Source organism: Chelonia mydas, chromosome 15, assembly GCF_015237465.2.
Source record: "Chelonia mydas isolate rCheMyd1 chromosome 15, rCheMyd1.pri.v2, whole genome shotgun sequence".
Lineage (NCBI taxonomy): Eukaryota > Metazoa > Chordata > Testudines > Cheloniidae > Chelonia > Chelonia mydas.
This window is the reverse complement of record NC_057856.1, coordinates 30,919,441-30,932,075: the sequence shown is the minus strand read 5'-3', so window position 1 is coordinate 30,932,075 and position 12,635 is coordinate 30,919,441. Positions and strand designations below refer to the sequence as shown.

Sequence of the window (12,635 nt, the reverse complement as noted above, 5' to 3'; positions counted from 1 at the left end):
ACAATGGGTGTTGCCACACCCACTATAAGGAGAGTGATCAGTTAAGGTGAGCTATTATCAGCAGGAGAAAAAAAACCTTTTGCAGTGATAATCAGGATGTGAAAAATGAAATCAAGGCAGCTCTTTCTCGCAATAATAGGGATTTGACCAGCTTTGCTGATGTTAACAGCCAGCGTACAGCTGGGGTGGCCTTTGCTCTGGATCAGGAGCTGGGGGGCAAAGTGGCAGCAGCTGCTGAGCAGGGAAGATACTGTGTTTCTTCACCTTTCCTGCGCCAGTCAGTGTTGCCTTCCGCTCTGGCAGTATCTGAACCCATCAGCAGGCAGGGTCAGGAGCTGGTAGCACCCCTCCAGGGAGATGGGGTGACACAGGTCTGCAGGTGAGAACTCAGCTCCTGCAAATGAGATGGGAGGCCACAGAACAAAACCCACAGAGCGATTTCAGCAGCAGGGGCTGCTGCAGAGAGACCTGCCATCAGGGGTGTTTCTATTACACTGCTGCTCGTCAGCCTCTTTAATGAGCTTTTACTTATCCTCTTATTCTAGACCCTGGTTATTTGAATTGTTATTAACTGCTTTGAATTGCTGGTGTGGAGGAAGGGATGCTTCAAACTTCCGGCAACAAAGAAAAGGCCTCCTGGATGGATGGGACCAGTGCAGCCCACATGGTATCTGCTGTACAGCATCTGTGGCTATCGTGGGGAGAACGTCCCTAAAGATCTAGCTGTTGAAAGGAGGAAAAAGCCTGGAGGAAACTGGAAGTGAAAGAATAGGAACGATTGTTTCTGATGACTGGCTCAGTATGTCTGGTACTGACTGTCTGCTGGGACGCTGGCCACATTCGCTGCTTGCTCCAGGGGGTTCTGAATTTCCAATGGGAAACTTGCAAATCAATTCAGATAACAAGGAGTAAAGTAAAACTGCAGCCGCGAGAAGAGAAATAATTGCAACACCATAGAGAACCGAGCCCAACTTACAGACACAGTGCGGTAGCCTGGATGTCCAGATTGGAGTTCCTGTTTCACGGCTGTAACACGTCAGAAGGGAACTTCCTTCCAGTACAAAGCCTGGGTTACACGTGTATTGAATGGTGGTTCCAACCAGCAGCACGGGATCAGAAATTAAACGGATCGAGTGGTCCACTTCCCCAGGGTCTGTGCAGTACATAACTAGAGACAAACAGGTTCTGTAACTCCTCACAGGAACATGACATAGGACAAGCAGCAAAATAGGAAGGCAGGCAGTGGGGGCAGATAAACAGATCAGTAGCCCTGAAATGCACTGGTGTGGAGTCCACTGCAAAGTCACGTGAAGGAGGTTGGAAAACGCTTTATTCGGCATGTGTTCAGCACCACCGAGTCCCATTTCACATGCACCCTGACGTTTAATGGGTCTGGTCCAGAGTCCAGAGATGTCAAAGGAAAGCTCCGCATTGATCTGAATGGGCTTTGGACCTGGCTGACTGTGTGCACGAACCCAGCAATACTAAGCAATGTGTGTGTGTGTGTGGCGGGGGGGGGATGTTGTCTTACTTTTTTCACAAAACGGAGGGTCGCTGCTCCAGGTGAGGTCCCACTGGCAGGTGAGTGTGTCACTTCCGACGATGTCATATCCTGGATCACACTGGTAGGTGATCTTGGCCCCCCTCACTAGCGCTGCGTGTGATGTGGTCTTCCACCCGTTCTGAATTTCAGGCAGGTCTGAACACGAGTCGTTCCTTGAGACCTCTGTAACCACAGAAAGAGGCTGGCTAGTATTGAACAATCGGTGCAGATCGCCCCTGGCCGGCCTGCTTGCTTCCTCGCCAACCGTGGGCGACCTTTCTAGGGGCTGCACAGGGTGCCTGGAGCGGGGTTATTTGATTTACAAAGTGAAGCTGGTGACTCAGAAGCCTTCCAGCTCTGAATGTGAAAAGCACACAGCCGGCCACTTGCTAGCCCTGGCTGGGCTGGTGCCACGCAGTCCACATCCCAGTCTGCAGCAGGAGCGTCACAGCACAGTGTGATCTGCACAGCACCGGCTTAGGGCTGGGTTTAGAGGCTTCAAAAATCCCGCTAGACCCTCACCATTTTCAGAAATGGGTGGCGCTTCCTAAGCATCCCTTCGCTGCCCAGGCAAGCAGTGTGCCTGGGCCATTACTGTTGCTGCCCGAAAGCATCCTTCGGTCCGGGTTAGAAACTAAATCTGTCCCATCGTTAACGAGGAGTTTAAATACCCTCCTGGGCCCAGATCCCAAAGGACGGGAAGTATAATGCCCTGGGCTGGCCATAGGGAGTTCCTGACTAACCAAAGCCGCCTGGTACATTTGCCTTGATTTGGATGCTAAACACAGTTTGTCAGCACTAGAATCATTTTAGCAGAAGCCAGTTGCAGGTTTGATTTTTTACACATCCTATTAAAGCAGCGATGTCTGAGCACACTACTTACAGTTCAGGGCTAATTTGCTCCAGCATATTTTTTCCTGCCCTCTACATTTCTAAAGTTTGTGACTTTAAAACAGTCATAAACTGATGGCTGTGTCCACAGATGCAGGGTGGCGCTTTACGGAAGGAGCCCTGCAGATCACAGCTGACCTGCACTGCATCTTATTCTCTGACTGCTCTAATAGTGCATGCAGTACATGCGGGTGGGAAGGAGAAATGCTCGCTGGGCACCACTGCCAAATCCTGGGGGGGTGCCAGGCTCTCTGCCTGCATGCAAGCCGGGTGCTCTGCGTGTGTGCAAGCCAGGTGTTCTGTGTGTGCACAAACTGGGCTCTGGATGCAGCTGGAGCATTGCAATGCACATGTTGTACGGGGTAGCCCAGCACCAGTCTGGGTCAGTGTTGAGGGACCAACGGATGAGCCTGACCAAAGCTCTCCTACCGCCATGCTAATGCAACCCACCCCTGTGCAGTGGGTCAGCCCCAGGCCATGCATCGGGGAAGCCAGGAGGACACTAGGTGGTGTGTGCAGAATGAGTGAGTTAGAGGGATCCTGTCCCACGGTGCCTTTTAAACAGAAGGTGGGATGTGTGACCTGCCCCAGCTAAGGCTAAGAGGCCAGGCTATCCCCACGGAGCTGTCAGTCAGCATCAAGCACCTCCCACCCCCAATCCTGAGACAGCGAGCATCACTCTGGCCTTTCCCCATGGCCCTTGGTAGCACTGTCTGGTCCAGCCCAGGGGGGCCTGCAGGGCTGGAGGATGCTGCAAGGGCTGTCAGAAGTCCAGGGACAGTAGCCACAGAGGGCTGTAGCAGGTGGCCATTGCCTGAGGGATGTAGGTAACAGTGGCTACTGGTTTCAGAGGAGCACAGGGAACCTCTGCTGCTCTAACAGCCTGCCCAGGGCTAGTGCATGGCGTCGGCTGAGCTGAACCGGAGCCTTGGGGCCCATTGGCTGCGCTGGGTGAGGTAGCTCAGCATCGGAAAACCTGCATCCCCTCACTCACAGCCCCAAATTCTGGGTTAGAATTCACCGAGTTGCAGCCCCGGCAGACGCCACACCCAGATGCAACGTGTCCAGCCTCGCTGCCCCAAGAGCAGATCGCAGTGCAGGCCCTGCGGTGCACCTACCTATGTAGTTCATGATGAATCCCTGCCCCTTCCCAAAGATGAGGCCCGCGGGGTCAGAGTGGAACTGGATGGTGAGGTCGGGGGTGGAGGAGTAGAGCTTCTGGGGGCCACTGCTGCCGACGTACTGCCCCAGGATACGGGCCGTGAGCTCGTCCCCGTCATAAATGGTCAGGATGTCGCTGTTGCTCAGGTTCAGGCTGGCAAGGGAAGCGCAGAGAGGAGCCTGGTCAGCCCGGGCGCACAGGGGAATCCAGCCAGCATGTTACTGACTCAGACTCAAGGGACGTGGGTAATGGACCCCGCCAGTTCCAGGCCATGACCCCACCAAACATGTCCACGAGGCCCGTAGCCGCCCCCCAGCAGACTCACCTCACGTGTTCCACGCCCAGGACTTGGGTATGGAAGTGAAGTGTGCGGACCCAATGTTCTGATGAGTGCCTGGAGACATCTCTGCTTCTGGAGGACTCCGCAGACAGAGGGGAACGGCTTGTACAGGGGCCTGCTATCATCTGAATCAACATAGGGGCCGATCCGGCGCTAGTGAGCAGGGCGTGGGACAGGGAGCGATGCTCTTTGTATTGCAGAGCTGTGGTGGACCTGAAAGCCTGCAGCCTGTGCCCGTGGCTGTATGGTGCACGGACAGCACGAGGGGGCTGATTCTGACTGGACGAAGCATAGAACACGTCTGTGTCTTCGGGCTCTTCCATAGTGGTGCCATGAGCAACCGTCACCCCCTTCACCCATTGCCGGCGTTGGCTGCCTTCTGACAGTACGGCTGGATTTCCCACAACTTAATTGAACTGAATTCTTTGTTCCTTTTGTACGGCAGAAAGCTGAGTGCTATGGAACACGGAAATGAGATAACTGGCTCCTTCTCTGAAGCCGAATGAGGTGTCTGTGCTCGGCATTCCCGTTATCATGTCACAACATCCCCTACCTCTGACGCTCCCGCTGGAACTGAACCCTCTCAGGCGGCTCTGGGACCAGTAGGGAGCCGGGTCTGGAACGAGGTGTGCAACGGGCCGTGTTCAGCACCACCGGGTCCCATTTCACATGCACCCTGACCTTTAATGGGTCTGCTTGCTTGCTAGCTAGCGGTGGCTTGCTGCAGGCCTGCATCGGGGCCTCCTCTCAGCCTTCTTCTGGGTCAGTGTGTGCCTAGCTCTCACCCTGCTCCTGGGGCATTGTCTCCCCCTCTCACTGCTGCCTCCCTCCCTTCGCACAGCCAGCATCTGCTCCACCGCCCGCCCTCTGACCACTCTGAATGTCCAGTTTTCCGGTGAGGAGAAGGAGAATCACTAGGAGGAGCTCGCTCCTTGGGGCATGGTGGTTCTGACAGGCTGGTGCTGGTCTGGCCCTGGAACCAAGTGGCAGTGATGGCCAGGGGTCACAGCCTGAGCTGGTGTAAATCAATGCAGCTCCACTGAATTCAGGGGCAATTTAAATCTGGTCCAGAAAGCGTGGCCACCTGGAAAGATGCGCCAAGACTAGTGCACGCATCACCGAGCAAACAGGAAGGGGACTTTAAAAATTCCCAAGGAATTTAAGGGGTGGGGATGACGGTTGGTCACCTGAGGGCAGGGCAGTAGAGTTCAAACCGATGACCAGAGGCGAGAACAGGCACTGTGGGACGCCTCCCGGAGGCCAATCGCAGGGCTGTCGTCGACCAGGGTGTCTACACTGGCACCTGGCGCAGAAAGCTGCACACCTCTCACTGGGGTGAGTTTTTTTACAGTGCTGCAACTGCGCAGTGTCTGCGCGCTCAGTGGCTTGGCAGTGTGCGCGCCTCGGGAGTTACGGCGCAGAACGCTGCTTTACTGCGCAGAAACGGGCCAGTGTAGACAAGGCTTTATCCCCGGGGCTCAGGCAAGCATTTCTGAAGGACAAGCCTGTAAAATGGGCCAGAACGCACCACATAGCAGGTATTTTCCAAACCTCTCCCCAGGGCAGGAGACCCCCAGCTTTTCCATCCCCTCCCCAAATCACACAAGCGGAGCAGGGTGCTCTGGGGGGTGTTCAGTGGCGAAGTCTCCGTGTCTCTAGACAAGTCCATTGACAGACAGTCATTTGCCAAACAGGGTGCCTCCATCTCAGGGCTGTGAGAAAACCATAGCTTGGCCAGACTTTCCTCCCTTGGAGAGCACATGCCCCCCCCAGGACAAAAGAGGGGGCTGTCAGGGCTGGTGGGAGAAATATTTGTAGTAGCCCCATGTCAGGATATGAGCAGCACATCGCTGCGTAGCTCAGAAGCATGTCTCTCTCACCAAGGGAAGCTGGTCCAGTGAAAGATATCGCCTCACCGACCTCGTCCTGCTAATATCCTGGGACAGACCCACCCACAACTACGCTGCACCCAGAGATTGGACAGGCGCATAATCTGGCTGGCTAATGGGGTAGCTGGCCTGTGGTACATGTGGCATGTAGTGGACATGAAATGATGCAAAACTAATAACAAAAGTCAAAAGACAAACTGTTATTTGTCTCCTACCAGCGATAATCGCCCCAGTGCCTGAAACGGCTTGGAGTGACTGGCCATTGGTAAACTCACAGCCCGTCAGAAACACAGGACATGCAGCACAGCTCGATCCTTTTTCACTAAAGAGATCACAGCTGTGGGGGGGGCATGTTCATTCTGTGTCTGATGCATTCCAGCACTTCACAACTGGTGTGACGCTTCGCCAGCTTGGGATTATGAATGGAGGGAGACCCAGTTCAAGCAATTTCATGCAGCCCTTTGGTGAGGATGGGGATGAATTTCTGAGTAAAGTCCATCCGACACAGGGTTCCACTGGAAAAGATACATTTGATCATTTCTCCCTCGTGTTTTACATATAAAATGGCTGAGGTACCAAAGTGAGAAGACTCTCACCAAATGACCACATTCTGCAGTGGGTACAGGAGCACGCCCCAGGATCAGCAGGCCTGGCTCTTCCCAGGCAAAGGCTCCCACTTGGCTTTGAACAGACCGTGCACATTGCTGCATCCAAACAACCCTTTTGGTCAGTTCACTGCAGCGTCTAGTTTTTCCTGGCCAGCAGAGTGCACTGCTCTTCCGGAGATTGAAATCTACTGGGGGGAAACAGGCTCTTGGAGGATGAGAAATCTGTGATGAACGTCACCAGCTAGGAGAAATTAAAATTCCGCAGACTCCTCTGCAGAGAACAACAGGTCACCTGGCTACGCTCAGGGTCGCATCTAAATCCTTGCAAGCTCCTGTGTCTCTGAAGGTCCTTTGCTGGTCTGGCTCTCCTCTTGGCTCATCACCCAGCAGTCAACCCAGTATAACTGCCCAATCCTGTCTTCAGGTTAACAAGGGGTGTGTGCATCTGTATTCCTGCCAATCACACTACCTGCAAGGGAGACCAACACCAGGCCTGCCAAGCCCTCCTCCCAAAGGCAGCCCAGCACCTCAGGGACCTGAGTGCAGGAGGACCAGGGAACACAGCAGATAGCAGGGTTCCTTGGCCTCTCAATCTCTGCTAATCGAGTGCTGCTCTAGATGGGGCAAAGCGGAGCTGCTGTCTGTGGGATGCAGGGGCTGGGGTTGCAGGGGAAATCAGAGGAACACACCTCGCTGATGGAGGATCTCCAGCCACCTCCTTATTTGGTGGCAGAGGCTCATGACTGATTGGCACCTGGAGGCCGAAGTCCCTCTCCTCTCCCCCGGCTCCAGGGCAAACGGGTGGGGAAGAAGGGAGCGCAGCTGTATCTGGGGATGAACAGAGACAGCTCGTCTCCCAAGCGGTCAGCCCAGGGCTGGGAAATCTCCTGCCAGGGCCAGCCTGAACAGAGATGAGCTGAGACGCACTAAGTGACAAATCAACCCGGAAGAAACTGATAAATAAATAGCAGCTTCTGCCTCCTCTGCCATGCTGCCAAAGCTTCAGATCAGTACCAACCGATTCTAACTCTCCTCCACGGGGCAGCCGGCTCTCTTCAGAGAGACACTCCCTGCTGTGCCTGGCTGGTATTTTCACCAGGACTTTGCTTTTCCAGCTCCCATCTTTGGCACTGGTTCCCCAGGCACATGCAAGCCCTTTGTCCCAGTGGGACAGACTGAACCGGAAATGGAAGCTGCTGCTGCAAATGCCTAGTGGGTCTGTCCAGCTGGTGCCAGTTTTGAATGCCCAGCTATGGCTTAATAGTTTGCTAAGCAATTCGCGATTCTCTTGGGGAACTCATGGAGCACGGGAGAGAGCCCAGAGGACTGGAACGGGGCGAGTATAGCACCGCTCTATGAAAAGGGGAATAAGGACAATCCAGGGAATTACAGACCAGTCAGCTTCACTTCGGTACCAGAAAGATAATGGAGCAGATAATCAAACAATGGCTTTGTAAGCACCTAGCAGATAATAGGGCGATTAACTGTCAACATGGATTTGTCAAGAACAGATTGTGTCAAACCAGCCTGACATCCTTCTTTGCCAGGGTAACAAGCCTGGTGGGCAGTGGGGAAGGAGGAGATGTGCTGTCTCTCAACTTTAGTAAGTCTTTTGATAGTGTCTCACAGCACGGACACCTCCAGGGAGTGGGGTGCCCAGGCAGGGTCAGGACAAGACAGTGCCCAGATCCCCTGCACAGGCACCCTGGGGAGAGAGAAGCTGCCCCTTTGCTAAGGTGGGGCAAAGGCTGTTGGGGAGTGCCCTGGTTTTACGACGCTTTCTCTTGCCCTATGCAGGCAGTGAACCATCGCGGCTGCCACTCAGTTGGGGCACTTGCCCCACACCCACCCCAGTCTAGTGCGGCTTTGCTTCGAGATGCAAATGCAGATGTCTGAGTAAGGTTCTTCGGGGAAGGCAACCAGCCAATCCCTGCAGAACGCTGGCACTCGGGGCAAACCTCTGCTTTCCAGCAAACACCATTGCCATGGTGACATTTCTGTTTGATTACTTCAAATTGTCTGGCCCCCAGTTCTGCCCCGCCCCAGTGCCCACAAAGCTGGGAAGGTGCATCGGGAGCCCTGCCTTGGGATTTTCACTGAAAGCTTTAAAACCGTTTTGACTCTAAGATAGCACTTGGTCTTCTGTGGGACCGTCTCTGGGACTCCCCAAATAGCATCACAAGAGCGTCTCTCTGCGTTGGCAGTATCCCCGTGGCCGCGGCTCTCAGCACAGGCCGCGCTTGCAGAGGAATCCCGTCCTACCGTCTAGCCACCTGCACCTGCAGTGAGGCTGCCGGCTTGTTTGAGCGCCGCGTGAGGCCGCGGGGGCCCAATCCTACTTCACGTCTCTGTGTCTCCGGTGGCCTCAGAATCCAATCCGGGTCTGGTGGAATCAGGCAGGAGAGTGGATGCATTTCATGCAGCTGTGTTGCTCCCACAAAAGAAAGAAAAGCCAGAACAAGGGAATTGGAGCTGGTTCCCACAGCTGAGCCTAGGAGCGACACAGGAGGAGAGGATTTTAGCCCTCCTTCCATCCTCTGGTACCTTTCCCAGTTGCATCATTTCAACAGATCCTCCAAAGGCAATGTCTCCTTGGGGTCCGTCCTCTCCCTCTCACTTCTCCAGGCAGGTGGAGGTTTCTCTCACTATTAATTTTTCTTCCTTTTAGCACCATAGCTACCACTGTGGGCAAGCGACAGCGAGGAGATGGGATGTGCCTTTTGCCTCAGAGGTCACGATGGCTTGTGGTCCTCCATCGCCCTGCCAGCAGCTGTGAAGTTCCGAGTCACAGCCCTGTCTGTGGCAAGGTTATTCTGGCAGCCTGAGAAGGTGCCAGGTGCCCACCGTGCGCTCTGTCGGCAGCGCATGGCGGCTGTGGGAAAAATAACTTGTGAGGGGAAATTCCGGACTGGTCCCCACACGCGCACTGACGGAGAGAGACCGGGGGAGCTCAGTGCCAGGTGCAGCTCACGCTGTGCTCTTATCGGCCGTGTTAGTGAAAGGGCCCAGGGACCCGCCTGAGACAGCAGCCCCTTGGCAAAGCGGCGTGCAGCCCTCCTGCCATGCCGAAACAGGCCTGCCACTCAGAGAGCTGCTGAGCACCCACAGTGCAGCACCTCCCAGGGCCAGGCTGCTGGGGTTCTCCAGGGGCCAATCAGGAAAGGGGCTGGGAGCTATTAGGAGAAAGTTAATTAGTGAGGGCCTATCCCCAAACCCATCGAGGCAATGGGAGTCTTTCCATTGACTTCAACAGACTTTGGATCAGGTACATGATACCTGCATGGTGCCTTGAACATGTGAAGTCCAGTGTGAACACACACGTATGTGTATACGCACACACACCCATGCGCACAATAATAATAATTTCTGTTTTCCTGTAGACTCCCTTTCAATGGCCTCATCCGTCTTATCTGGGGCAATGTTTCTATGTGGCCTGCACCTGTCAAGTGCAGCCCACGTACAGGTTCAAACAATCCCACGGATTTAGCGTGTCACAAAAACTTGCTTGTCTCATTAACTGAGACTGGCCAGTTCGGCGCCCTAAGTCCCGAGGCAGCAAAAAGCGGCTGTGCTCAGACTGTCAGCACAAACTGGAGAGCAGCCATTGGGAGAGAATTCCTCTATTACCCGCCTGAGAGCCCGGGGTGGGTGCTGTGTAACTCTGGGCGAAGCAATGCTGGGGACACAGCTCCCTCAGAACCAGACTGCTAGCCTGGTCATCGGTGCAGCCCCAGCCCCAGCCCCACCCGTGGGTCCCTGCATCCAAATAGCAACCAGGCCGCTTTGTTAAGCGGGCAGAATCCCTTAGATTTTCCTCTGGATTCCACTGTCTATTAATTAGAGTCAGTGATTACAGATGACTCTAGTTTTAGGCCTGGCTTGACAAAGCCCTGGCTGGGATGATTTAGTTGGGGCTGGTCCTGCCTTGAGCAGGGGGTTGGACTAGATACCCCCTGAGGTCCCTTCCAACCCTGATCTTCTACAATTGTATGATTCTATGACATGCCCACTAGTGAGTGACCAGCACTAAAACTATTCCACTGCCGGACACTAGCAGCCAGGCCCCATTAACTGGGCCACACTGGGTGACACTAGCTGCTGTCCCTGGCTCTGAGGCTGCCTGCCCGCCCAGCTCTGCATGGCCTCACAAGGTAGGATCCCGTCCAGAGCATGTGCGTGTGTGTCACTGTGTGTACAAAAGCTCACGAAAGCTCATGGTCAAATAAATTGGTTGGTCTCTAAGGTGCCACAAGTCCTCCTGTTCTTTGTGTGTACAAAGAGCGCCACCTAGTGGCACAGTCGTTAGGGTGTAGGGCTGATCAGTGGCTAGTTTTAGCAAAGCTGTGGTTCCATAACAAATGGCCTCCTGCCTGAGCAGCTCTTAACAGGGCAAGCAAACCCAGCAACGACATTAAGCCAGGCAGGAAAGGCAGGAAAAATCCCTCTGATGCCTCCCCGTGAAACCCTGTCTTCCCAACCGTCTCCTTCACGCACAATCCAGATTTGCTCCGGGCTTCCATTCCTCAAACCCGAGAGGGTCCCACTGTGACGATTTCCTGACAAAGACATTCACACCAATGCTTGCCTCTCTAGTGTGTCTTCAGCCCCAGAAACAATCCCTGTAACCATGGTGCATAAGGCAAGCAAACTGAAAAGCAAACTCTCCCCGCACGCTGAGGTTCATGCACGTTGGACGCCTCCAGTGATTCTGACACTACTTGCTCTGACTTAGCTGTGAAACAGGCCAAGGGATTTGTAGGCAGTGTGATGAGTGTGAGTCTGTCCTGGCACTTAGCTTAATAGCAGAGCTCTCATCTGGGAGCCCAGTTTCTAGTCCAGAGCTCTGTACTGAGCCTGGAAATTGATGTAGTTATTGGCACACGCACTTGTTTGCTTATTGAAATGTGTCACGCTCTGCTGAAGTGTGGATGCCACACAACGCTGTCTCGTTGGCTCTGTCAGTTGAGTGATCGAGTGGGAGTCACACCACAGCTCAGGGGCTCAGACTTGGTGGCTTTTAAAGCATCAAACACAATTCCTTACAGAGCTGGGGCTGTGCAGGACATCCCCGAGAGGCATGCAGCATCACCGCTGCCTCACTGGCTCTGGCGCTATGCCCTTACCAGCTGGGGCAGCCAAGGGGTGGGGAGCTGTGTAGACAGGATGCCGTGTGTAGGCTGTAGGCTGTGCTCTGCCTCACAAAGTTACACAGAGTTCTCGCAAGTGTCCGAGACAATAAGCACCTTAAGAAAATATTAGCTGCCATGGAATTATGCTGTTTCTATTGCCTGGACCTCATCAAGTTCCCATTCAAAGGGAATGTCCTGGGGTTTAACTACAGCCACAGGTGGGAGTGCCCGTGACGGCAGCCCTACTAACTAGGGCTACAATCAAACTACACGTCTGAGGGTCAGAGCCGGTGGGGAGCCTCGAGCACACTGGGGAGAAGAAAACAGGAAATTATGCAAGTTAGTGTGTAGCTCTGGACTGCCCTGGACAAGCATGTTAACATGGGATTCATTCATGGCAGAGACTGGCTTCAGTCCCCAGCTCATCTGTCTTTAATAAAACCTTTCCCCTGTTTTGGGGAACACTTCCTGGGTCCGCCTGAAAGAGAAGTAAAAGCTGTTTGCAAACAGGATGGAAGGGATCATTATATCAGTGAATGGCCATGCAGGCTTCTAAATCTGGAAGGAGGTTTGCAGAAAGACAGACTGAACCGGGCCATTCTCCACACAATAAACACACCTGTGTGTGTATGTGCATGCGCATGCGTGTACGCGTGAGAAGTTTTATTACATATTCCCACTTCACTCTTTTGCTCTCTTTTTCCTCTGTTAAGTTCCCATCAAAGGCTTGGTTGTCTCTGAGCTAAGTGACCAACTGCACGGAGCCAAGGAATGACTTGCGGAACAAGCACATACAAAGACACCCAGCCCAGTCCCACTTTCTCACAGGCTAGAGTAGACCATTGAGCAACTGAATGACGGAGGAGGGAGGACGTCAAGTACAATTTGTGACCTGAAATGAGTCATGTTTGTCAAGGGCAAGGCTTGTCAAAGGGACACTCAGCCCGCCTGCTTTCCAACCTGAGTCAGTCTCCCTCTGCTCCCAGGAACCATCCAGTACGTTCCCACCTGCTGCCAAACGTTATGGCCATGGTGAAATGTTTGCAGAATGCAAGGGGAGCTCTCAGCACCTC

The 12,635-nt window shown here is 53.9% G+C and overlaps 1 protein-coding gene across 1 annotated transcript in view; it reads right to left on the bottom strand.

Moving 5' to 3' along the window:
* The window catches only part of SEZ6L (seizure related 6 homolog like), a 152,896-nt gene that overhangs the window by 17,487 nt on the left and 122,774 nt on the right, over positions 1 to 12,635 (bottom strand). The window contains exons 10-12 of the mRNA XM_037879011.2: positions 3,553 to 3,749; positions 1,532 to 1,726; positions 977 to 1,168 (exon numbers count right to left, since the gene is read on the bottom strand). Of these exons, the coding sequence (XP_037734939.1) occupies positions 977 to 1,168; positions 1,532 to 1,726; positions 3,553 to 3,749 (584 nt within the window). The remainder of the gene's footprint in view (positions 1 to 976; positions 1,169 to 1,531; positions 1,727 to 3,552; positions 3,750 to 12,635) is intronic.